Source organism: Neoarius graeffei, chromosome 13, assembly GCF_027579695.1.
Source record: "Neoarius graeffei isolate fNeoGra1 chromosome 13, fNeoGra1.pri, whole genome shotgun sequence".
Taxonomy (NCBI): Eukaryota; Metazoa; Chordata; class Actinopteri; order Siluriformes; family Ariidae; genus Neoarius; species Neoarius graeffei.
The window spans coordinates 64,629,860-64,656,023 of NC_083581.1; the positions used below are offsets into that span (position 1 = coordinate 64,629,860).

The window sequence follows — 26,164 nt, forward strand, 5'->3', positions numbered from 1 at the left end:
AGATGGATGGCACTAAATACAGGGCAATTCTGGAGGAAAACCTGTTTGAGTCGGCCAGAGGTTTGAGACTGGGACAAAGGTTCACATTCCAGCAGGACAATGACCCTAAACATACTGCTAAAGCTACACTGGAGTGGTCTAAAGGGAAACATTTAAATGTCTTGGAATGGCCTAGTCAAAGCCCAGACCTCAATCCAATTGAGAATCTGTGGCATAACTTGAAGATTGCTGTACACAAACGCAACCCATCTAACTTGAAGGAGTTAGAGCAGTTTTGCCTTGAGGAATGGGCAAAAATCCCAGTGGCTAGATGTGCTAAGCTAATAGAGACATACCCCAAGAGACTTGAAGCTGTAATTGCAGCAAAAGGTGGCTCTACAAAGTATTGACTTGGGGGGATTGAATACCTATGCACACTCCAGATTTCTGCCTGTTTTTTCATCTTAATTATTGCTTGTGTCACAATAAAACAACAATTTCCACCTTTAAAGTGGTAGGTATGTTGTGTAAATCAAATGGTGCTAACCCCCCCCCCCCCCCCCCAAATCCATTTTAATTCCAGCTTGTAATGTGACAAAACGTGACAAACACCAAGGGGGATCAATACTTTTGCAAGACACTGTAAATTCAACACTTGCTAGAAACCTGGGAAATATGAACAACTCAAATAAGTTATGTAATTTCTGGGCCAAGTGAATTTAGCTCACTTTCACAAAACCGGTAAGTGTTTATACAGGACATTATACAGTGGACACATGACAAAACTATCAGGACTTTTGCTCAGATGTGCCAATATTTACAACTCTGTGAATTTTGATTTCTGAAGTGATGAACACCACAACGTGCTGTTCATTTGCAGTCTTCTCATAAACTTCATGAACATGACCCAGTTTGAAGTCATTTCCTGGGCAGCTGGGAAATATGGATGCCAAAGCTATGTATATAATGACTTGAAGTGACTTAACCAGATAATACTTATCTGCTGATATTTTTTTTAATAGACAGACCAAACCAGAAACATTTCCCTTAGATCTGTTGGTCAGTTACTCAAAGAGACGTCATACAGCTGGAATAACATTTAGCACTGACTGCAGTGTGAAGTATCTTATACTTTCTATCATTTTAATACCTGTTAGCATCGTGTCATGACTTGTGAGCTTGTAGCTATAAAAGGTGGTGAATATCACAACAACGTTGCAGAACTTGTTTATTTCCATGAGCATGGTGAAAATGATGCAATCTAAACATCTCATCTCATTATCTTTAGCCGCTTTATCCTGTTCTACAGGGTCGCAGGCGAGCTGGAGCCTATCCCAGCTGACTACGGGTGAAAGGCGGGGTACACCCTGGACAAGTCATCACAGGGCTGACACATAGACAACCATTCACACCTACGGTCAATTTAGAGTCACCAGTTAACCTAACCTGCATGTCTTTGGACTGTGGGGGAAACCGGAGCACCTGGAGGAAACCCACGCGGACACGGGGAGAACATGCAAACTCCGCACAGAAAGGCCCTCGCCAGCCACGGGGCTCGAACCCAGACCTTCTTGCTGTGAGGCGACAGCGCTAACCACTACACCACCGTGCCTCCCGCAATCTAAACATGACATATAATAATGTAACACTGCTATTTTTCCTTTCTGACCTTACACCTTCTTTCTTGCCCATAATTTCTTATAGTTCAAATGTCTACTACCTTATTAGGGATTCATTATATCTCTGGGCTTTGTTCCCAAAAAACGTGTTGGTGGATGAAATGAGAGCCCTTTTGCCATCATGATTTCAATTAAGTTGACGTCTGCAGCTTGATTAAACCCTATTCAGAAGCCTGTCTGTGGCACAAAAGAAGCCACCACAACACAATGCATCAGTTTACGCTACATAAACTTCTATTAAAAGACGGTGGAACCAGATAACACTAAAACGCTATTATTCTATCACCTCTCTCGCCATTTATCTCTCCAGCTATCGCTCTCTCTTTCTCTCTTGCTATCTGTCTTCTCACATGCACACACCTCCCCATCACCTTTCTCACTCCCACCTGTTTCCTCTCTTTCACTCTTTCTGTGTATATCTCTCACTTTTCTCTCTACACCCCTCCCTTCCTTGCTTACTTTCCTCTGCCTCTTTTATCGGTTGAGTGAATAACAACTAGGCAACCAGAGGAAGCAGATCATTGTTATTCCAGGCCTCTCTCTCTCTCTCTCTCTCTCTCTCTCTCTCTCTCTCTGCATTGGCAGAACATAGAATGCATGTCTTTTTTTCTTTTGGATATCTGAGAAGAGTTTCTCTCTTTTCTCTTTTTTTTTAAAGAATAAACCATAACTTACATAAAGAAATCTGTATATACATCACAATATAGAAAGGACTATGCATGAACAAGGCTTTCAACAGATAAGCTTTCTTGTGTGTGTGTGGGGGGGGGGGGGATGAAACAGGCCTTGGAGTTCTCAAAAACCTTTAAAACCCTGGTTTTCATCTTTGCATCAAGGCATAAATCATATTCATCCTTCAATCACCACTCTCACACAAACCCCTTTTGTGCCTTACTCTCCATGAGCCATTCTTTACTGGGTTTCTCCAAGCCTGGCTTAAAGAGAACACGTCTTTTTATGTCCACATTATCTCCAGCTGCAAAGCCCTGTGAGATTTCTGCTTTTAGACGAGATGGAAAAGCATCAGAAAAGGGTTTTTAAGCAGGTATTTACAGGTGCTGCTTTCAAACTGAGAGCATATCACAGACCTCTGCGTCTCAACAGCTGCAATTTTCAAATGCATTAGTAGGTTATGGAGATGTGTATTTGTTCTGTATTTTTTTTTCTTCTGGCATTGAAGTGAGGTGATTCAGTTCCTTTAAAACATCTGTCTGTACAGACTGTTAATAGCATTTTGTCCTGGTAAAAGACACCATGTTATAGCTTTATGAACTGGCGCTTGCATCAAAAATATCACTTGAAGATATGGCAAGGAGACTTATATGATCTATGTACAGCTGGGTAAGGCAATGACCTCTTTAGAGGTAGATCAACACTGGTGCTGCCACACAGACAAACACATTACGACTTATTCCATCATATATACCTTGACTCGGTCACATGAGGTAAGACAAATGTCCACTTTATTCCAGCTTTCAGAGTCATATATCCTGTGTCAGCTGGTATTCAGGGGGTTTTTTAGTCAAAAAAGACCTCATCCTCAGAACTGCTGTCTGCATGTCGTACAGGGCCATCAGCCAGTGAAGTCCTCTGCTCCTGAATGAAGTGCTGTGATTCTGGCTGAGATACAGAGCTACAGAAGAAGGGTTGAGGTGGCTGTGTAGTATTCAGAGAGCTGGTTTGGGCATTGGCCTCTGTGTGTATGCTGTACAGGTGGTGTGGGACGCCCAAACTTCCTCCATCCATGAGATACTGAGAGAGATACAGGCCCTCGCAGCCTATGGAAAGATCATCATACAGTACATAAGTGCATGATGAGATTTCAAAACTATATCACACTATACGAGCTTTATGTATTATGAGTTACAGTTCAAGGAAACTGGCTTAGCTTCCGATATGATTTTGCAATGAATAGGAATAGAGCCATGAAAAAACGGTTATATCAATATCCAATTCACTTTTAACAAAGAAATGAAATGTATGAAGAGAATGAAACTGCACGTTTAAATAGACCTAAGGTTAGAGAAGCAAATGGTCATGAAAGGAAGAAAAACACTACCAAAAGATTATCAAGACACACAGAAAACAAGCGTCAAGACTCTTTAACGTACTGATGCCTACGTGATAGACTGAGCTTCCCCTGACTGTCCACAAAGAAGCAAGCTAATGTCCAAAGCGTTTTATTCATCTTATCCCATACAAATGTGACAACAGTGAACACTGATGGTGAACAGCAATATATATTTATAGTTCCATTTAATATTGGGGAAGCCATGACCTAATGGTTAGAGAAGCAGCTTTGAGACCAAAAGGTTATTAGTTTGAATCCCTGGACCAGTAGGAATGGCTGAAGTGCTTTTGAGCAAGGCACCTAACCCCCAACTGCTCCCCAGGCTGTTCTGGGTATGCTGTACGTTGCTCTGGATAAGAGTGAATGCTACACTACCGTTCAAAAGTTTGGGGTCACTTTGAAATGTCCTTATTTTTGAAAGAAAAGCACTGTTCTTTTCAATGAAGATCACTTTAAACTAATCAGAAATACACTCTATACATTGCTAATGTGGTAAATGACTATTCTAGCTGCAAATGTCTGGTTTTTGGTGCAATATCTCCATAGGTGTATAGAGGCCCATTTCCAGCAACTCTCACTCCAGTGTTCTAATGGTACAATGTGTTTGCTCATTGCCTCAGAAGGCTAATGGATGATTAGAAAACCCTTGTACAATCATGTTAGCACAGCTGAAAACAGTTGAGCTCTTTAGAGAAGCTATAAAACTGACCTTCCTTTGAGCAGATTGAGTTTCTGGAGCATCACATTTGTGGGGTCGATTAAATGCTCAAAATGGCCAGAAAAATATCTTGAATATATTTTCTATTCATTTTACAACTTATGGTGGTAAATAAAAGTGTGACTTTTTGTGGAAAACACAAAATTGTCTGGGTGACCCCAAACTTTTGAACGGTAGTGTATATTCCTGTGATGTAATGTAATATGGTGGACCATCTGCAAAACACGTTTCTTAGGTCATAACAGCTATGGTCATTCTTTCACCAGCCCCTCAGTTTTTCACTTTCTATACATTTAAAAGAAAAAAAAAACGCAGCTTGTCATGTTACCAAGAAACCAAACAGCTCTCTGAAAACGTAAAGTTACATTTTACATTTGACTGTTACAAAGTGGTGACTCTGGAAACTCCTTTTATAAACTCCTTTTATAATGCTAAATAAATCTACTTAGTTACTTTTTAGGCATTTTTTCAATTCATTTATGTGGAACATCTGCCATACAAGTCCCTGTGTCAGGTGTTACTCCAAAAATGATAAAAGTAATAGAACAAGTATAAACTACTGTCAGAGCAGTGTTATTAAAGAAAATAATAATCAACACCTTCTGACCAGTCAGATTCAAGCATTTAACAGGGCAGTGGTATAATTAACAATTATTCCACGAAATCGAGTCGTACATGAGCTGATAGCTGATGAGGCGTGCAGCATCAAGTTGGATATAAGCCATGTATAACGAGATTGAGTGGAATAACTGGTTTATTCTATCCATATTCACTGGATTTTGAGAAACAGAGCATTTTTATTTTCTTTTTTTGCAAATTTGATAAATAAAACCTTTATACAAAACGTCCGACAAAATAATTTCCGCTTAGAACGTAAACAAACTAGCGAAATGACAGTAGCAATTTGTGAAAAATGCGATAATAATAATTCTTGAAAAATAAAAAAGAAAGAAAGAACAACTTTATTCATCACACACTTGTGAAATTTCCTCTCTGCATTTAACCCATCTGAAGCAGTGAACACACACATACCCAGAGCAGTGGGCAGCCATACTACAGTGCCCAGGGAGCAGTTGGGTGCCTCGCTCAAGGGCACCTCAGCCCAAGGCCATCCCATATTAACCTAACCGCATGTCTTTGGACTGTGGGGGAAACCAGAGCACCCGCAGGAAACCCACGCAGATACGGGGAGAACATGCAAACTCCACACAGAAAGGCCCTCGCCGGCCGCTGGGTTCGAACCCAGAACCTTCGTGCTGTGAGGCGACCGTGCTAACCACTACACCACCATGCCGCCCAAAAAAGCTACATTCTTACCATCAAATACTTTCATTCCATATTTTGTTGCTTTTTTGGATTTTGTTTTCGAGTAGAATTTTTATTTCGTCCTCGGTTGACTCAGCAACATGCGCCACCATTTTGTTTTTCTCTACTCATAGTATATGAGCTGATAGCCTAGTAGTAGAGTAGCCAATCAAAGCATGCGATTGCTCATATCCAGTGAATGTGGATAGAATAAAGAATATTATGTGCTACTTACATTTATACAGCACTAAATCTTTCTGGCATTGCCTTTATTGATATCTTCAGACCCAGGCTGATTTGCATTCATATAAGAAAAATTTTTTAAAAGCCGACTAGAAAGCATGTAAGTCGTTCTAAATGCATTTGCCAAATGTTATTTTAAAAGCCTTCAGCCTTCACTCTTTCACATATGTGGCACTTAATTGCAAGAGATGAGAAATAGCACACTATAAATCAGATAATTGAAAATATGGCGAATAATACACATCGAAAGCACTTCTTTTCAGGAAGAAGGAAAGGCGGAAGTATGAATAAAGAAGCTAATTGCACTCAAACTCATTAGACTGCTACATCTGTGAATCATCAACCCTTCTTGAGGATGCATGTGCTTTTCAGGGAGATTTTACTCATCTAGCCTTCCTTTCTTTCAGGCGATGGATTAATGAGTAACAGGAAAGGATGTTATGATGTACCTGTTCCTATGTGCTTCAACAAGACATATTTCATCATTACACATCAAAATACCCCACACAGACCATCATTATAATCATGGGATGATTGTATTATAGTCTCAGCCAGGAACAGAACACAAATCCATCACACAGCCATGAAATATTGAGATGTACCTAGAGAAAACAGTTTCTATGCATTTTAATTATGAATTGTAATATGAATTTGCTGTGTATGTTTAATTACAGAAACGGCACAAATTAGGTCACTTTTATGCTGAGAGCTGAGTGCAGACTAATTCTTGTGCCGACAGCTTTTGCAGTATTACCCTGCTGTGAAGATGAACTCTGTGCAGTCTAAAGTACAGGAAAAATGACAGGGTGTAGGGAGTATATTTGTACCTTGTAATTGGACTGTGCTTGTTGTGGCTCGATTTGTGACCTCAGGTGAAGGCCATGCATTCATTGATGCTTCAGCCAAGGCAAACTGCTCAGCTACCCCTACAAGAAGGAAACAGACCAAAACCAGGGGCAAATACTGGGTCAGAACATTATATCTACCTCCATTCCATTTTTGTTTCACGTATGGCAGACAAAAACACCTGGCCTTAAGATGTGTACTAAATTCAGGATAGATACAGTGGTGCTTGAAAATTTGTGAACCCTTTAGAATTTTCTATATTTCTGCATAAATATGACCGAAAACATCAACAGATTTTCACAAGTCCTAAAAGTAGATAAAGAGAACCCAGTTAAACAAATGAGACAAAAATATTATATTTGATAATTTATTTACTGAGGAAAATGATCCAATATTACATATCTGTGAGTGGCAAAAGTATGTGAACCTCTAGGATTAGCAGTTAATTTGAAGGTGAAATTAGAGTCAGCTGTTTTCAATCAATGGGATGACAATCAGGTGTGAGTGGGCACCCTGTTTTATTTAAAGAACAGGGATCTATTAAAGTCTGATCTTCACAACACATGTTTGTGGAAGTGTATCATGGCATGAACAAAGTAGATTTCTGAGGACCTCAGAAAAAGCTTTGTTGATGCTTATCAGGCTGGAAAAGGTTACAAAACCATGTCTAAAGAGTTTGGACTCCACCAATCCACAGTCAGACAGATTGTGTACAAATGGAAGAAATTCAAGACCATTGTTACCCTCCCCAGGAATGCTCGACCAACAAAGATCACTCCAAGAGCAAGGTGTGTAATAGTCAGTGAAGTCACAAAGGACCCCAAACTTCTAAGCAACTGAAGGCCTCTCTCACATTGGCTAATGTTAATGTTCATGAGTCCACCATCAGGAGAACACTGAACAACAATGGTGTGCATGGCAGGGTTGCAAGGAGAAAGTCACTGCTCTCCAAAAAGAACATTGCTGCTCATCTGCAGTTTGCTAAAGATCACGTGGACAAGCCAGAAAGCTATTGGAAAAATGTTTTGTGGATGGATGAGACCAAAATAGAACTTTTTGGTTTAAGTGAGAAGCGTTATGTTTGGAGAAAGGAAAACACTGCATTCCAGCATAAGAACCTTATCCCATCTGTGAAACATGGTGGTGGTAGTATCATGGTTTGGGCCTGTTTTGCTTCATCTGGGCCAGGACAGCTTGCCATCATTGATGGAACAATGAATTCTGAATGGTACCAGTGAATTCTAAAGGAAAATGTCAGGACATTTGTCCATGAACCGAATCTCAAGAGAAGGTGGGTCATGCAGCAAGACAATGACCCTAAGCACACAAGTCGTTCTACCAAAGAATGGTTAAAGAAGAATAAAGTTAATGTTTTGGAATGGCCAAGTCAAAGTCCTGACCTTAATCCAATCGAAATGTTGTGGAAGGACCTGAAGCGAGCAGTTCATGTGAGACAACCCACCAACATCCCAGAGTTGAAGCTGTTCTGTATGGAGGAACAGGCTAAAATTCCTCCAAAGCTGGTGTGCAGGACTGATCAACAGTTACCAGAAACGTTTAGTTGCAGTTATTGCTGCACAAGGGGGTCACACCAGATACTGAACGCAAAGGTTCACATACTTTTGCCACTCACAGATATGTAATATTGGATCATTTTCCTCAATAAATAAATGACCAAGAATAATATTTTTGTCTCATTTGTTTAACTGGGTTCTTTTTATCTACTTTTAGGACTTGTGTGAAAATCTGATGATGTTTTAGGTCATAGTTATGCAGAAATATAGAAAATTCTAAAGGGTTCACAAACTTTCAAGCACCACTTTATCTATCCTGAATTTAGTACACATTTTAAGATGTGGTTAAGTCTGTGCTTGAGTGTACATGCGATAAATAAATGCTGCTTGGCTGCTTGGCCTAACCACAAGGCTTTGTAACAGTGGTGCAATGATTCATAGAGTTCCACTGCTGAGGTAAATACATGTTTTAAAATACAAAATACAAAATATAATATTAATAAGTTGATCAAGTTAAGATGTCAGTTCCAAGACTGATAGTAATGATAGTAATATGTACTGTTCAAAGTAATAATATTTGTGGACATTTTTAGTTTAACAGGTAATGCTTTACATTAAGGTTCTTTTAACTGACATTATTTAACAAACCATGAATATCAGCATTATTACTCGTAATTAACACTTGTAATAACTGTAAAGTAAAATTGTAAATAAAGTAAAATAAAATTGCGGCAGCCATGACCTAATGGTTAAAGAACCAGCTTTAGGATCAAAAAGTCACTGGTTTGATTCTCTGGACCAGCAGGAAAATGTGTGGATGGAAAGATAAATAACTTTCCCCAATGGCTGAAGTGCTCTTGAGCAAGGCACTTAACCCATAATTGCTCTGGGTATGTGTGTGTGTTCACTGCTTCAGATGGGTTAAATGCAGAGAAAGCATTTCACTATGCTCTATGTATATGTGATGAGGACATGCTTAAAAAAATTAAGCACACTATAACTAACCAGCACTTTAATCAACATTTTGTTGACAAAACTATAAACTGAAAAAATAAGTTAATATATTTACACACAAAAACCACGGTCCAGAAGTGAGATATAAATACATATTTATAAGTTATATATGACAACATCTTTGCTAATTTACTGTATATGGACTTATTTTTGGATTTAATAAACATCAGTGAATGCAGTTGTATTTCATTAACATTTAAGCAAATTTCATTTAATATGTGTTACCTTACTTTGTTATTTAGTTCTGGTTTTGGCTAAACTGATTTATTAATGCTGAAGTTTGTGGTTTGTTCACTTTAACCAACACAGTAAGTAATGTTAATTAAAGGAACAATAATATAAAGTGTTTAATACAACCTGAACAAAACTAATCTTCTCATCTCATCTCATTATCTCTAGCCGCTTTATCCTGTTCTACAGGGTCGCAGGCAAGCTGGAGCCTATCCCAGCTGACTACGGGCAAAAGGTGGGGTACACCCTGGACAAGTCGCCAGGTCATCACAGGGCTGACACATAGACACAGACAACCATTCACACTCACACCTACGGTCAATTTAGAGTCACCAGTTAACCTAACCTGCATGTCTTTGGACTGTGGGGGAAACCGGAGCACCCGGAGGAAACCCACGCGGACACGGGGAGAACATGCAAACTCCGCACAGAAAGGCCCTCGCCAGCCACGGGGCTTGAACCCGGACCTTCTTGCTGTGAGGCGACAGCGCTAACCACTACACCACCATGCCGCCCCAAAACTAATCTTATTGAAAATATTTATTTTAAAAAAAATATGATGGGAGAGATGTCATATGCAGGGTGTCTTTCCAAAGTCAAACTATGACCTATGCCACTGGATAATTTTAATAGATGGCATAAGGAAAAGTGGCAATGAAGGCAATAAATAAATAAACAAATAAATAAATAAATAAAATGCATTGCAAGTATCCATAAACATCATAAACTACAATACATTTAGTTAAAGAAAATGAAACATATCAAGTAAAATTGAAGCCTGCAGTAGAAGTGCTTTTCTTATATGCCAAGAAAATAACATTGATAATAAGGTAGACAAGATGAGCTCTCCAAAATAAATAGAGATGTATGATGTACAACCCCAATTCCAAAAAAGTTGGGACAAAGTACAAATTGTAAATAAAAACGGAATGCAATAATTTACAAATCTCAAAAACTGATATTGTATTCACAATAGAATATAGACAACATATCAAATGTCGAAAGTGAGACATTTTGAAATTTCATGCCAAATATTGGCTCATTTGAAATTTCATGACAGCAACACATCTCAAAAAAGTTGGGACGGGGCAATAAGAGGCTGGAAAAGTTAAAGGTACAAAAAAGGAACAGCTGGAGGACCAAATTGCAACTCATTAGGTCAATTGGCAATAGGTCATTAACATGACTGGGTATAAAAAGAGCATCTTGGAGTGGCAGCGGCTCTCAGAAGTAAAGATGGGAAGATAATCACCAATTCCCCTAATCCTGCGCCGACAAATGGTGGAGCAATATCAGAAAGGAGTTCGACAGTGTAAAATTGCAAAGAGTTTGAACATATCATCATCTACAGTGCATAATATCATCAAAAGATTCAGAGAATCTGGAAGAATCTCTGTGCGTAAGGGTCAAGGCCGGAAAACCATACTGGGTGCCCGTGATCTTCGGGCCCTTACACGGCACTGCATCACATACAGGCATGCTTCTGTTATGGAAATCACAAAATGGGCTCAGGAATATTTCCAGAGAACATCATCTGTGAACACAATTCACCGTGCCATCCACCGTTGCCAGCTAAAACTCTATAGTTCAAAGAAGAAGCCGCATCTAAACATGATCCAGAAGCGCAGACGTCTTCTCTGGGCCAAGGCTCATTTAAAATGGACTGTGGCAAAGTGGAAAACTGTTCTGTGGTCAGACGAATCAAAATTTGAAGTTCTTTATGAAAATTAGGGACGCCGTGTCATTCAGACTAAAGAGGAGAAGGACGACCCAAGTTGTTATCAGCACTCAGTTCAGAAGCCTGCATCTCTGATGGTATGGGGTTGCATTAGTGCGTGTGGCATGGGCAGCTTACACATCTGGGCAGACACCATCAATACTGAAAGGTATATCCAGGTTCTAGAGCCTGGGTGCCCACTACGTCGATCGCGATCGACTGGTCGATCTCGAAGGCAGGGATGGTAGATCTCATGATTGATATGTAAATATTAATATATTTGTTATGAAATAAAAAAAAAAAAACGTCGTGGTTATTTTTACATGTAAACAAATTCGCTTTTTCCCTGAAGCGAAATGTCAGCCAAGCGCTGCGTCAAAAAAAATGTTACATTAGGTTACCATGACAACCAGCAAAATGAAACTGCTGGTTTCAAAGATGCAGCGCCGTGATTTAGGAAACTTCCGAAACCTCACCTCGGAGCTGGAGATGCAAGGGAGGGCGTTTGCGCAACTTAACAGTGCGCGCTACACTGAGCAGATTGAAATTCTCCAGTCAGAGTTTGAGAAGCGATTTCAAGGCTTTGCTTTGCTCGAGCCACTAGCTACATTCATGTGCCACCCATTCGGGGAAGATACTGAGGTGGATTCCCTCGCCTCAAAAGTTGCGGCACTGTTTCAGCTGAACACGTCTGCCGTGCAAGACGAGATGCTGATGCTGCAGTCTGACATCGAGTTGAAGTCCAGGGCGCATGGGCCGTTTTGGAATTTACTCACGGAGGCGAAGTACCCGAACATGCGGCAATGGCACCTCCTTAACCGCATTGTTCGGCTCCACTTATTTGTGCGAGTCAGCCTTTTCGCATATGAAGATCATTAAGGCCAAATACCGCTCCAGTATGTCCGACGATCATCTCGAGGCCTGCTTGAGGCTCGCTACCAGCAGCTACTGTCCGGACTATGCAGCCCTCTCTGACTCCCTCCAGTGCCGATCATCATCGGATTAAGATCTGATTTAGGACCTACATCAGTATGCTATGTATTAATGTTGTGCTGTTGCTAAGTTCCACGGTTAAAAAATAAAAAATAAAAAAATAAAAGAAAGAAGGAAAAAATATAAAAGAAGGAAAAATGTTTTTATATAAAATTGTTGTAAATGTCAAATCTCTGTCTAGCAGGCTATACAAAAGTCAATTGATGTGAACAAAAATGTTTTGGGGTTTACAATGCCTGTCTGGATGCATTTAACTTTTTTTTCTAAACATAGCCCATTTTTTTTTTACAGTGGGCTTGTTTCATGTTTACATATTAGTAGTTTGCGGTTTATAAAAGTTAACAGTGATTTGAACAAAAATACGTTTAGGAGTACAAAGCTTATGCATTTAACATAATTTGAATGTAAATTTCAGTCACCTTTTTGTATGCATGTTTGCATATTATTAAACAAATTGCATATGAATGTTTATAAATCAAAACAAGTGTCATTATTATTATTATTATTAGTAGTAGTAGTAGTAGCAGTACTAGTAGTCATAGTCGGCCTAGTAGTGGTAACAACCTAGTCCGAGTAGATCATATTAACATGGTCATTTTAAAAGTAGCTCGCGAATCAAAATATTGTGGGCACCCCTGTTCTAGAGCAACATATGCTCCCATCCAGATGACGTCTCTTTCAGGGAAGACCTTGCATTTTCCAACATGACAATGCCAAACCACATACTGCATCAATTACAGCATCATGGCTGCGTAGAAGAAGGGTCCGGGTACTGAACTGGCCTGCCTGCAGTCCAGATCTTTCACCCATAGAAAACATTTGGTGCATCATAAAACGGAAGATACGACAAAAAAGACCTAAAACAGTTGAGCAACTAGAATCCTACATTAGACAAGAATGGGTTAACATTCCTATCCCTAAACTTGAGCAACTTGTCTCCTCAGTCCCCAGACGTTTACAGACTGTTGTAAAGAGAAAAGGGGATGTCTCACAGTGGTAAACATGGCCTTGTCCCAACTTTCTTGAGATGTGGTGTTGTCATGAAATTTAAAATCACCTAATTTTTCTCTTTAAATGATACATTTTCTCAGTTTAAACATTTGATATGTCATGGGAGGCTGCGCGAGAGCGGACCGAGAGGTTGCGCGGGAGCGAGGCTGCGCGAGAGCGGACCGAGAGGTTGCGCGGGAGCGAGGCTGCGCGAGAGCGGACCGAGAGGTTGCGCGGGAGTGAGGCTGCGCGAGAGCGGGCCAAGAGGTTGCGCAGGAGCGAGGCTGCGCGAGAGCGGACCGAGAGGTTGCGCGGGAGTGAGGCTGCGCGGGAGCAGGCCGAGAGGTAGCGCGGGAACGGGCCACGTAACAACAACCAACGCAATGCCCCCGAAGAAAGCTCCTACGGTCGAGGAGATAGATGATATTAAAAAATCCCTCGACTTTCTGGGTGAAGAAATCTCTGCTGTCAGGATGCAGCAGAAGACCATCTTGGACCTGGTAGAAGAGGTCAAAGCTCTGAGGCTGCAGAACAAGGAGAAGGAAAAGAGGATCGCCATTCTCGAGAACCGAGTGGAGGAGCTGGAGCAGTACACCCGGATAAATGACATCATTGTGACCGGACTGCAAATTCAACCCTGCTCATATGCTGGAGCAGTGGCGAGAAGAGATGGAGAGGAACTGAACGAGGAGGATGCTAACTCTGTGGAGAAACAGGTGTTAGCATTCCTGCACTCCAAGGGGATTGAGGTAAAAAGCAATAACATCGAAGCATGTCACCCTCTCCCACGGAGAAGCAACACAGGCAAACCGGTGGTAATAATGCGATTTGCCAACAGAAAGCATAAGATGCAACTGTTAAAACAAGGGAAGAAACTGAAAGGCTCAGATGTGTTTTTAAATGAGCACTTAACAAAAAAAAATGCAGACATTGCAAAAAAGGCGAGACTACTAAGGAAACAGGGGAAAATCCAGAACACTTGGACACAAAACTGCAAGATTTTCATCAAGCTGAAGGGATCTCCAGAAGAGGCCAAGATCTTGGTCATCTGAGATATTGGGGAACTGGACAAATTCTGAGGGAGCCAATCAAAGCAATTTACAATCATGACACAAGGATTGGACACTGGACACAACAACTGGACACTTTCCATTATACTGAGCACAAAATACAAGATATGGAAAATAATATTGATCCGGAAAATAATCTTTTCAGCAACATCAATATCAGCTGCCGGTATTACACTGAATATCAATACAATGCAAAGATCAGAGACGGAAATAAGATATCAATTATTCATTTCAATACCAGAAGTCTGTATGCCAATTTCCATAAAATGAAGGAATATCTCAGTCAGTTCAATACTCCATTCAATATAATAGCCATATCAGAAACTTGGATCAACGATGAGATGGGAGTAGATTTTGAGCTGAACGGGTATGAATTAAATTATATCAATAGAAAGAACAAAAGAGGAGGGGGAGTGGCAATATATGTTGATAATAGTTTGGAATATAAAATTAATAATAAAATGACGGTAGCTGTTGATGATTGGATGGAGTGTATTACAATAGAAATATGCTGTGAAAAAATGAAAAATATAATGGTGAGCTGTATATACAGATCTCCTGGATCAAGCATAGAAGTTTTTATAGATTGGATGGAAAGTATGTTTATAAAATCAACTCAGAAGGTCATGTACATCTGTGGTGATTTTAACATCGACCTCTTAAATCATAAGAAACACAAAATGACAGAAGAGTTCATTAACTCAGTGTTCAGTATGGGACTGTACCCAACTATTACCAGACCAAGCAGGATCACTTCTCACAGCACCACTTTAATAGATAATATATTTACTAATATCCTGGAAAATAATATAGAGAGTGGACTACTATTAATAGACATCAGTGACCACCTACCTATTTTTAATGTATATTACTGTAATTATAGCAAGAAAAAGGATACTAAAAATTATAAATATATAAGAGTGAACACTGAAGAAACCATGATTGCACTAAAAAATGATTTAATAATACAGGACTGGAATGTAGTTTATAAAGAAAAAGATGTTGATAAAGCATATGAGGAATTTTTAATAATATTCAATGAACTATATAATAAAAATTGTCCTATAAAGAAATACAGTAATATACATAAATATACAAATAGTCCGTGGGTCACCAAGGGGCTACAAAATGCCTGCAAAAAGAAAAATATATTATACAGACAATTCTTAAAGCATCGAACTATAGAGGCAGAGGAAAAATATAAAAAAATATAAAAATAAATTAACTAATATTATAAGGATATGTAAGAAAGACTATTATAATAAATTAGTGGAGAAAAATAAAAACAATATTAAAGGTATATGGACTGTACTAAATGGTATTGTGAGAAATGGATCCAAAACTACAAATTACCCGGAGTATTACACTGAAAATGATAAGACCATAAATAATATGGAGGATGTGGTGAATGGTTTTAATCAATTCTTTGTAAATGTGGGACCAGATTTAGCGGCAAAAATAAAGGAACCCGAGACAACACAATGTGGGGACATAGAAGATATGGGGGACAGAAATCCAAGTACAATTTTTCTAACTGCAACTGATGAGGAAGAAATTATCCAAATTGTAAGAAAATGTAAAAACAAAACTTCTGCAGACTGGAATGATATAGACATGTTAACAGTAAAGACAGTTATTGAGGGAATTGTGAAACCACTCACCCACATCTGCAATTTATCTTTTCAATCAGGTACATTTCCAGACAAAATGAAAATTGCAAAAGTGATACCATTGTTTAAAAATGGAGATAGACACCATTTCACAAACTACAGGCCTGTTTCTTTACTCCCCCAATTCTCCAAAATACTCGAAAAACTTTTTTCAGAAAGATTGGACAAATTCATTGAAAAACACAACCTCCTTACAGACAGTCAATATGGATTCAGAACGAACAGATCAACATCGATGGCACTAATGGAATTAATAGAGGAAATCACAAAATGTATAGACAATAAAAAAATAGCAATTGGAGTATTTGTGGACCTAAAAAAAGCATTTGATACTATTGATCATAGTATATCTCATCTCATCTCATTATCTCTAGCCGCTTTATCCTTCTACAGGGTCGCAGGCAAGCTGGAGCCTATCCCAGCTGACTACGGGCGAAAGGCGGGGTACACCCTGGACAAGTCGCCAGGTCATCACAGGGCTGACACATAGACACAGACAACCATTCACACTCACACCTACGGTCAATTTAGAGTCACCAGTTAACCTAACCTGCATGTCTTTGGACTGTGGGGGAAACCGGAGCACCCGGAGGAAACCCACGCGGACACGGGGAGAACATGCAAACTCCGCACAGAAAGGCCCTCGCCGGCCATGGGGCTCGAACCCAGGACCTTCTTGCTGTGAGGCGACAGCGCTAACCACTACACCACCGTGCCGCCCTGATCATAGTATATTATTAAGTAAACTAGAAAAGTGTGGTGTTAGGGGAGTTGGGTGGAGTTGGCTGTCGAGCTATCTAAGAAACAGGCAACAGTTTGTGCAGATAGGTGACCATAAATCTGATTTCATGAACATTACATGCGGGGTACCACAGGGGTCAATATTAGGTCCGAAATTATTCATAATACACTGTGTGCACAATTATTAGGCAAGTTGTATTCCTGATGATTAATTTTATCGTTGAACAAATACAGTGCTCTCAGTCAATCCAAATTGTTAATAAACCTAAAACCAGAATGATTAACAAAGGAAAGGGGAGTTTAGGCCTTCTCAGGGGAATATATAAGTGTGCAGAATTATTAGGCAACATTTAGTGTGCAGAATTATTATGCAACTAAATGAAAAGCTTAAAGTTTCCCATCTCACTTGTTTATTTTAATTTTCAGTGTAACAAATAAACAACTCAGAATTAACAAATAAACACTTCTAGCATTTCAAAAATATTCAGTGACCAATATAGCCACCCTTCTTTTCAATAACTGCCATGAGCCTTCCATCCAGTCTGTTAGTTTTTTTATTTGTTGACGATCAACTTTTTGTGCAGGAGCAACCACGGCCTCCCAAATGCTATTCAGAGTGGTGTATTGTCTTCCCTCGCTGTAAATCTCATGCTTAAGAAGGGGCCACAAGTACTCAATAGGGTTTAAGTCAGGTGAGGAAGGGGGCCATGTCATTACTTTGTCATCTTTAAGGCCTTTGTGGGCTCGCCAAGCAGTGGAGTACTTGGGTGCATGTGATGGTGCATTGTTCTGCATAACAATCATGGCCTTCTTGAATGATGCAGACTTCTTCCCATACCACTGCTTGAAGAATGTATCTTTTAGATTTGGAAGTTGATGTTAAGTCCATCTTCAACCTGAAATGGTCAAACTAGCTCATCCTTAATAATAGCAGCCCATGCCATTACCCCTCCACCACCTTGCTGGTGTCTGAGTCAAAGTGCCCTGTGTCCATTAGTTATCCAGCTATGGGCCCATCCATCTGGTCTATCCAGAGTCACTCTCATTTCATCCGTCCATAAAACCTTTGGAAAATCTGTCTTCAGATATTTCTTGGCCCAATCTTGACATTTCAACTTGTGAGTCATGTTTAGTGGTGGTCGTGTTTCGGCCTTCCTTACCTTGGCCATGTCTCTGAGCACCGAACACCTCGTCCTTCTGGACACTCCAGGTCGGTTGCAGTTCTAGAATATTGTGGCACTGGAGGATAATGGGTTCCTGGTAGCTTCATGTTTAATCCTTCTCAAGTCTTTTGCGGTTAATTTGTGTCTTTTCTTCTCCACACATTTTTTGCGAGCCTGTTGACTATTTGCAACAAAACGTTTGATTGTTCTGTGCTCACATTTCTATAGCTTAGCTATTTCAAGAGTGCTGCATCCCTCTGATAGGCATTTTACAATTTTTGTCTTTTCAGTGTCTGTTAAATCTCTTTTTTGGCCCATTTTGCCTGAGATAAAGAAGCTGCCTAATAATTATGCACACTAAGGTGTGCATAATTATTATAGGGTATTAATGACTTTAGGTCACACCCTCCCTCATTACACAAATAAATACCACCTGAGAATGCTTAAATCCAATTAGCATTCAAGTGTATCTAGCTTGCGGTTGGAAAACATGCATAGAAATAATGGTAGGGTCAGAGTACTCACTTGCCTAATAATTGTGCACACAGTGTATATATCAATGACATATGTACAATTTCGCAAGTACTGAAATTTGTTTTGTTTGCAGATGACACCAATATTTTTTGTTCCGGTGAGAATTTGCAGCAGACTTTAGAGATAATCACAACTGAAATAAATAAACTAAAACTATGGTTTGACAAAAATAAATTATCATTAAATCTAAGCAAAACAAAGATTATGTTGTTTGGGAGACACAAAATAGATTGTAATGTAGAATTGATAATAGACAATACTAAGATAGAAATGGTACAGGAAATTAAATTTCTTGGTGTGATTTTGGATCCTAAAGTCTGCTGGAAATCTCATGTAGGATATGTACGAGCAAAACTGGCAAAGTGCTCGGCAATTCTGTGGAAAACAAAATATATTCTTGATTGTAAATCTTTGCATACTCTATATTACTCATTATTTTTGCCATATCTGACTTATTGTGTCGAAGTCTGGGGAAACACCTACAAAACCACTCTGCAGCCGATATGTACAATACAGAAAAGAGCAATAAGGACAATAAACAAAACAGGATACAGAGAACATACAAACTCACAATTCATAAAATCACACATGTTGAAATTTATGGATCTGGTCAAATTCAGAACAGCACAAATAATGTACAAAGCAAGAAATAATCTATTGCCGAAAAATATACAAGGAATGTTTAGTGAGAGAGAGGGGGGATATAATCTAAGGGGAGACCTAAATTTTAAAAAACCAAAGGTTAGAACAAATATGAAAAGCATGTGCGTATCGAGCTGTGGGGTGACTTTATGGAACAGACTGGAGACAGAAATAAAACAAAGTGCAAATATAAATCTGTTTAAAAAAAGGTACAAAAAAATATTTTTAAATAAGTATATTGAAGAGGAAGTATGTTAATGGAGGATGATGAGGGATAAATAGAATAGGGTTGATTGTTATATTAGAACTAACTTAGTATATGGTATATATTTATTTATGGGATAGATATCTTCATATTTACAGGGATAGGTATGTAGTAGATATTTATTTTTGTAATTATATATTTATATAGATATTTATGAAGTGTATATATGGAATGAAGTATATATTTAATTTTGTAACTAAATATTTATATAGATATTTATGAAGTGTATGTATATGTGTATGTGTATGTGTGTAAATGTATATTTGTGTATATATATGTGTGTGTGTATATATATATATATATATATATATATATATGGTATGTAGTATATATTTATTTTTGTAATTATATATTTATATGGATAATCATGAAGTGTATATATGGTATATATTTTTATAGGTGTATTAATGTAGTTTGGATTTCGGGGTAGTTAAAACAGGGTGGGAAATAAAAAAAAAGTATTGTACTTCTTCCCACTCCTTTTTCGAACAATGTGCGGTGTACTGTAATGTCTTAGCTTTTTATGTTATTTTATTTATTCTTTTTTTGCCACTTTTTTCATTTTCTTTCTTTTGTATGTACAAATAGTTACATACATTTTTATACATGTTCGAAATAAATAAATTCATTCATTCAAATAAAATTCATTCATTCATTCATTCATTCAATCTATGTTCTATTCTGAATAAAATATGGAATTTTGAAACTTCCACATCATTGCATTCCATTTTTATTTACAATTTGTACTTTGTCCCAACTTTTTTGGAATCGGGGTTGTATAATGTGCTAACCTGCAGCAAAGCGTGCCTCCTTGAGCTCGTCGGTCAGATGGGAGTAGAGCTGCTCGTCCTCCTGCAGTGAGGCCCCTGCTCCTCCCCAGCCTCCACCATCCCTGCTCCAGCCACACCAGCCTCCTCCAGTCGTTGTCTCCCCACCCCAACCTTTCCACTCGATCAGGTGGGCGACCCGTCCCTGTGCCATTGCTGTTGGCTTGGTTATGTGCTCCTTTATTGTAGCAACCAGACCTTAGCAGAGTAGAAGGAAATGGGATGGAGACAAAGACCAAATAAAATAAATGGAGAATTGCGAAAGGAAATGTGAAGAAGGAGTGTGGAAAATGAAAACAAGTCTTTATCAGCCCTTTCAATTCACTGTTCCGGATTCCTTTTATTTAAGTGCCACTTTCTAAATAAACTTATTTAGAAATCCAGTTAATTCTTATGAGTAATTTATTCCACCATAATTCAGACAGCATATTTCTCATTTACTGCCCTTTCCTCTGAAATATTGATTGACTTCAACTCAATAATTAAACAGAATTAAAAGAGCCTTTAATGGTAAAACATTCAAAAACTCACAAGACATTCTGGAAGTAATTCACTGCCAGGAGAGAAAATCCAAGCAAAACAGTAGTCAAAGAGAAAGATTAAAAAAATAAAACAGCTAGTTTGTGCTCATGAATAAGATGTGCCATTGTTGGGAAGGTTATATTCAGAGCCTGTGGTCAAGACTGACTGGTTTTCCAATTTACAGACATGGACAAATTTGTTTGTACCCTTACAGCTCATTGAAACAAGGCTTTATTCCTCCTGAAAAGTACTGAAATTAAAATCAATTTTCTCATGCATACTTGCATGCCTTTGGTACATCATGGAGTAAAGCAAAAAAAGAAAAAGAAAAGAAATGATTTATTATTTATTTTACAAAGATATTCTAAAATAGCCTGGACAGATTTGTTGATACCCCTAGAAAAGATTATAAATAATTGGATTATCGTGATATTTCGAACTAATTGTTCAACCTTAATTAGTATCACAGGTGTCTTTAATATTGTAATCAGTCATTCAGTCTATTTAAATGGAGAAAAGTCATCATTCTGCTGTTTGGTATCGTCGTGTGCACCACATTGAACATGGACCAGAGAAATCAAAGGAGAGAGCTGTTTGAGGAGATCAGAATGAAAATTATAGACAAGCATGCTAAAGGCAAAGGCTATAAGTCCATCTCCAAGCAGCGTGATGTTCCTGTGACTACAGTTGCAAATGTTATAAAGAAGGTTTAGCTCCATAGGACTGTAACCAACCTTCCTGGATGTGACTGCTAGAGGAAAATCAACCCCAGATTGAACAGAAGGATAGTGCCAATGGTAGAAAAAGAGCAAAGGACAACTTCCAAAGGCATAAAAGTTGAACTCCAAGGTCAAGGTACTGTACATTAATGTCTCTTTGTACCAGGCTTGTAGTACTTGAGTCTGACTCGTGCCCTAATTTTAAAGACTCGTGACTTGGCTTGGACTTGAGCACTGATGACTCATACTCGGACTTGGACTCGTGCCTTAACCACATTCGGACTCGTAAATTGGAGACGAGGACTCTGATTTTTTCTTTATTTTTTTGTAACATGCCATAATAATTTGGCATAAGATATTTATCCATGCAGCCATCCATTATCTGTAACTGCTTATCCTGTGCAGGGTCATGGGTAAGCTGGAGCCTATCCCAGCTGACTATGGGCGAGAAGCAGGGTACACCCTGGACAAGTTGCCAGATCATCACAGATAAGATATTTATACCTACATTAATTTTATACTAATTTTGAGGAAGAGAATGCACATTCACCTGTTCATACGTCATGTTCAGGAACAAGCTAACGTTAATCACCCTAAAATGCCTGGAGAGAACGCCCTTAGGATTGTCCGCTTTGCTTATACACACTTCTCGTGCAGTGGGAAAAATGCACTGCTATGTGTTCCATATGTAGAAGAACTATCGAGGAGATGACGGGGACAACCTCGAATTTCAATCGTCATTTGGCAAGACTCCACCCAGAGAAGTAAGTGATGTGCTATGTTCATTGCTCTGTTGATAGCGGGGCTTGCTTGCTGGCCACTGAACTAGCTAGTGTTAACCCTCTCTCATTTTATTTACCCTGTTGATAGTGGGCGGGGCTTGCTGAGCAATGAACAAGCTTTTTACAGTATCTGTAGCCTATTAACTAAAATAGGGCAGTCAAGCAGTAACATTAGTCCAACACAGCAGCAGAGACGGTTTCACATAAAGGCAGCAACAGCCTTTGCTGTCAAATGGTGCGGTTGGAGTCTTGTTCTCTGACTCGACTCGGATCAATAGTGGACTTGACTCGACTTGAAATTTTCTTTATGACTTGGACTTGACTCGGACTTGAACACTGGGGACTTGAGACTGGACTCAGACTTGAGGTTTAGTGACTCGACTACAACACTAGTTTGTACCATTCATCATTTTTTGAGTGACAGTAGACTCAATGGAAGAAGACCCAGGAGGACTCCATTTTTGAAGGAAAAGTTTTTCAAAAAGCCAGACTGGAATTTCCTAAAATGAACATTGACAAGCCACAGTGCTTCTGGGAGCATGTCCTTTGGATGGATGAGACAAAATTCAAGCTTACTAGCATGTTACTATATCCACAGAAGAAAAAATGAAGCTTTCAAAGAAAAGAACACCGTACCTACTATGAAACATGGAGGAGGCTTGGTTATGATTTGGGGCTGCTTTGCTGCATCTGGCATGGGGTGCCTTGAATCTGTGCAGGGCACAATGAAATCTCAAGACTATCAAGGCTTTCTGGAGCAAAACGTACTACCCAATGTCAGAAAGCTCTGTTTCAGTCATGGGTCTACCAACAGGATAAAGACCCAAAACACACAGCTAAAAGCACCCAAGAATGGCAAAGAACAAAACATTGGGTTGTTCTGAAGTGGCCTTCTATAAGCCCTGATCTGAATCCTGATCTGATCGAACATCTCTGGAAGAGCTGAAGCATGCAGTGTGGAGAAAGCATCCTTCAAACCTGAAACAGATAGAGCAGTTTGCTCAGGAAGAGTGGGCCAGACTACCTGTTGGCAGATGCAGAAGTCTCAGTGATGCTACAGAGATCGCTTGTTAGCAGTGATTGCTGCTAAAGGTTGTGCAACAAAATATTAAATTAAAGGTACCATCATTTTTGTCCATGCCATTTTCATTTGTTTTATGTAAAATATTCAGTTGAATCAAAAATCAAAATCAAACTCTGATTGGTGTTCAACATGAAATAAACAATAATGGGATGTCATTAATGTTTGTCAGTTTCAAGTTATTTCAAAGATAGTTGTGAGTTGTTTTTTTTTTTTGGGGGGGGGGGGGGGGGGGGGTCGTGGAAGGGTACCAACAAATTTGTCCACGTCTGTATATGAATGAAATGAAGGAAGGATGAAGAGATGAAAGAGGGAAGCTGTGCCATGAGCAGATTCAATCTCTGTGCATCATGTGTTTCTCACCCATCAGCGAAGATGTAGCTAGCTCCCCAATGTTATAGCCATTGCCATTCTTCTTATCTGTCACTGAGCCATTGTACGGCTGATGATTCCCCTAAATCGATTTAAAAAAAAACCCGCACAGTAGTGTATATTGTTCATTACACATCATTCAATCAAGTCTGGAATTACTGGCATTATTCTTCATGAAAATGAAAGCATAAAAAGAAGAAAGAAAATCAATCACATGTACAAAAAGTAATGAGTAACATAAACATGTTGGGATGCTGCAATTTTATTTTAGTTTAACGCCGTGCTTCTTCAAACATTAGGAGTAAGTCTCTTCCTCTTTTTTTGATAATACCTTGTCGAGAGATCTCAGACACTCCTTCATGCAGAAGACATGAAGCACCTTTATATTCTTAGATTAGTGCATGTGAGCTTCCCTCTTCAATTCAGACTGCAGGGTTTTAACAAGGTTAATTAATAAATCCAGAGATTGAGATGAACAGTGCCGAACACTGCATTTGGTCAAGGGCAGCAACAGTTCCTGGATATTAAGAGTAACATATACACTGAGTGCAGAATTATTAGGCAAGTGAGTATTTTGACCACAACATCCTTTTAATGCATGTTGTCCCACTCCAAGCTGTTTAGGCTTGAAAGCCTACTACCAATTAAGTATATCAGGTGCTGTGCATCTGTGTAATGAGAGGGGGTGTGGTCTAATGACATCAACACCCTATATCAGGTGTGCATAATTATTAGGCAACCTCTTTTCCTCTGGCAAAATGGGTCAGAAGAGAGATCTGACAGACTTTGAAAAGTCTAAAATTGTGAGATGTCTTGCAGACGGATGCAGCACTCTTGAAATTGTGAAGATGTTGAAACGTGATCACCGAACAATCAAGCGTTTCATTGCAAATAGTCAACAGGGTCGAAAGAAGCGTGTGGGGGAAAAAAAGGCGCAAAATAACTGCACATGATCTGCGGAAAATCAAGCGTGAAGCTAACAAGCAGCCATTAGCATCCAGTTCTGCCATATTCCAGAGTTGCAACATTCCTGGAGTGTCAAAGAGTACAAGGTGTGCAATACTGAGGGACATGGCCAAGGTAAGGAAGGCTGAAAAACGACCACCACTGAGTAAGGCACACAAGATAAAACGTCAAGACTGGGCCAAGAAATATCTTAAGACTGATTTTTCTAAGGTGCTGTGGTCTGATGAGATGAGAGTGACTCTTGATGGGCCTGTGGCTGGATCAGTAATGGGCACAGAGCTCCACTCCGACTCGGACGCCAGCAAGGTGGAGGTGGAGTACTGCTATGGGCTGGTATCATCAAAGACGAGCTTGTTGGACCTTTTCGAGTTGAGGATGGACTCAAACTCAACTCCCAGACCTACTGCCAGTTCCTGGAAGAAACCTTCAAGCAGTGGTATAGGAAAAAGTCAGCATCTTTCAAGAAGAACATGATTTTCATGCAGGATAATGCTCCATCTCATGCGTCCAAATACTCCACTGCGTGGCTAGCCAGTAAAGGTCTGAAAGGTGAAAAAAATAATGACATGGCCCCCTTGTTCACCTGACCTAAACCCCATAGAGAACCTGTGGTCCATTATAAAACGTGAGGTCTACAAAGAGGGAAAACAGTACACCTCTCTGAACAGCGTCTGGGAGGCCGTGGTTGCTGCTGCACACAATGTTGGTCGTGAACAGATAAAGAAATTGACGGAATCTATGGATGGAAGGCTTTTGAGCGTCCTCATGAAGAAGGGTGGCTATATTGGTCACTGATTTGTTTTTGTTTTGTGTTTGAATGTCAGATATGTTTATTTGCAAATCTGGAGTTGTCATATCAGTGTACCTGGTGAAAATAAATAAGTGAAATGGCTATATATTTGGTTTTTATTAAGTTGCCTAATAATTCTGCACAGTGAAAGTTACCTGAACACATACATATTCTCCTAAAATGGCCAAAACTAAAAACACCCCACTCTAACTTCCATACATATTCAGCTTTGATATTTATGAGTCTTTTTGTTTGATTGAGAACATAGTTGTTGTTCAGTAATAAAACTAATCCTCAAAAATACAACTTGCCTAATAATTCTGCACTCCGTGTAAATAAATAAATAAATAAATAAATATTTGCTGCTCTCATGACATTTACATAGAAATCTTTAGGGGCGTCAATAATTTTGTCATATGCTTTGGCAAAAAAACAAAAAAAAAAACAAAAAAAAACACTGTTATTTAAGAAAAGTACCTTTTCCATGCATGTAAGCGTATGTGTATGGAATATGCATGTTATAAATATTAAAGCTATTATTATTATTATTATTATTATTATTATTATTATTATTAATAATAATAATAATAAAAGTATGTTCTTTAAAAATGTTTGCTTGAGGAAATATATTATGCATTATTTTTTTATTTTGCACCTCAAATATTTTTGATATTTTATTTTGGCTATATTTCAGTCATTCTTTTAGTGTCACTAATTCTG

The 26,164-nt window shown here is 39.0% G+C and overlaps 1 protein-coding gene across 2 annotated transcripts in view; it reads right to left on the reverse strand.

Annotated features, from left to right (window-relative positions):
* Nucleotides 1-578: 578 nt before the first annotated feature.
* The window catches only part of fam131c (family with sequence similarity 131 member C), a 38,487-nt gene continuing 12,901 nt past the window's right edge, over nt 579-26,164 (reverse strand). For both annotated transcript variants that reach the window (XM_060938331.1, XM_060938332.1), the window contains 4 exons: nt 23,680-23,770; nt 20,177-20,410; nt 6,823-6,921; nt 579-3,436 (listed from right to left, as the gene is read on the reverse strand). In XM_060938331.1, coding sequence (XP_060794314.1) covers nt 3,177-3,436; nt 6,823-6,921; nt 20,177-20,410; nt 23,680-23,770 — 684 coding nt within the window. In that variant the 3' untranslated portion in view covers nt 579-3,176. The remainder of the gene's footprint in view (nt 3,437-6,822; nt 6,922-20,176; nt 20,411-23,679; nt 23,771-26,164) is intronic.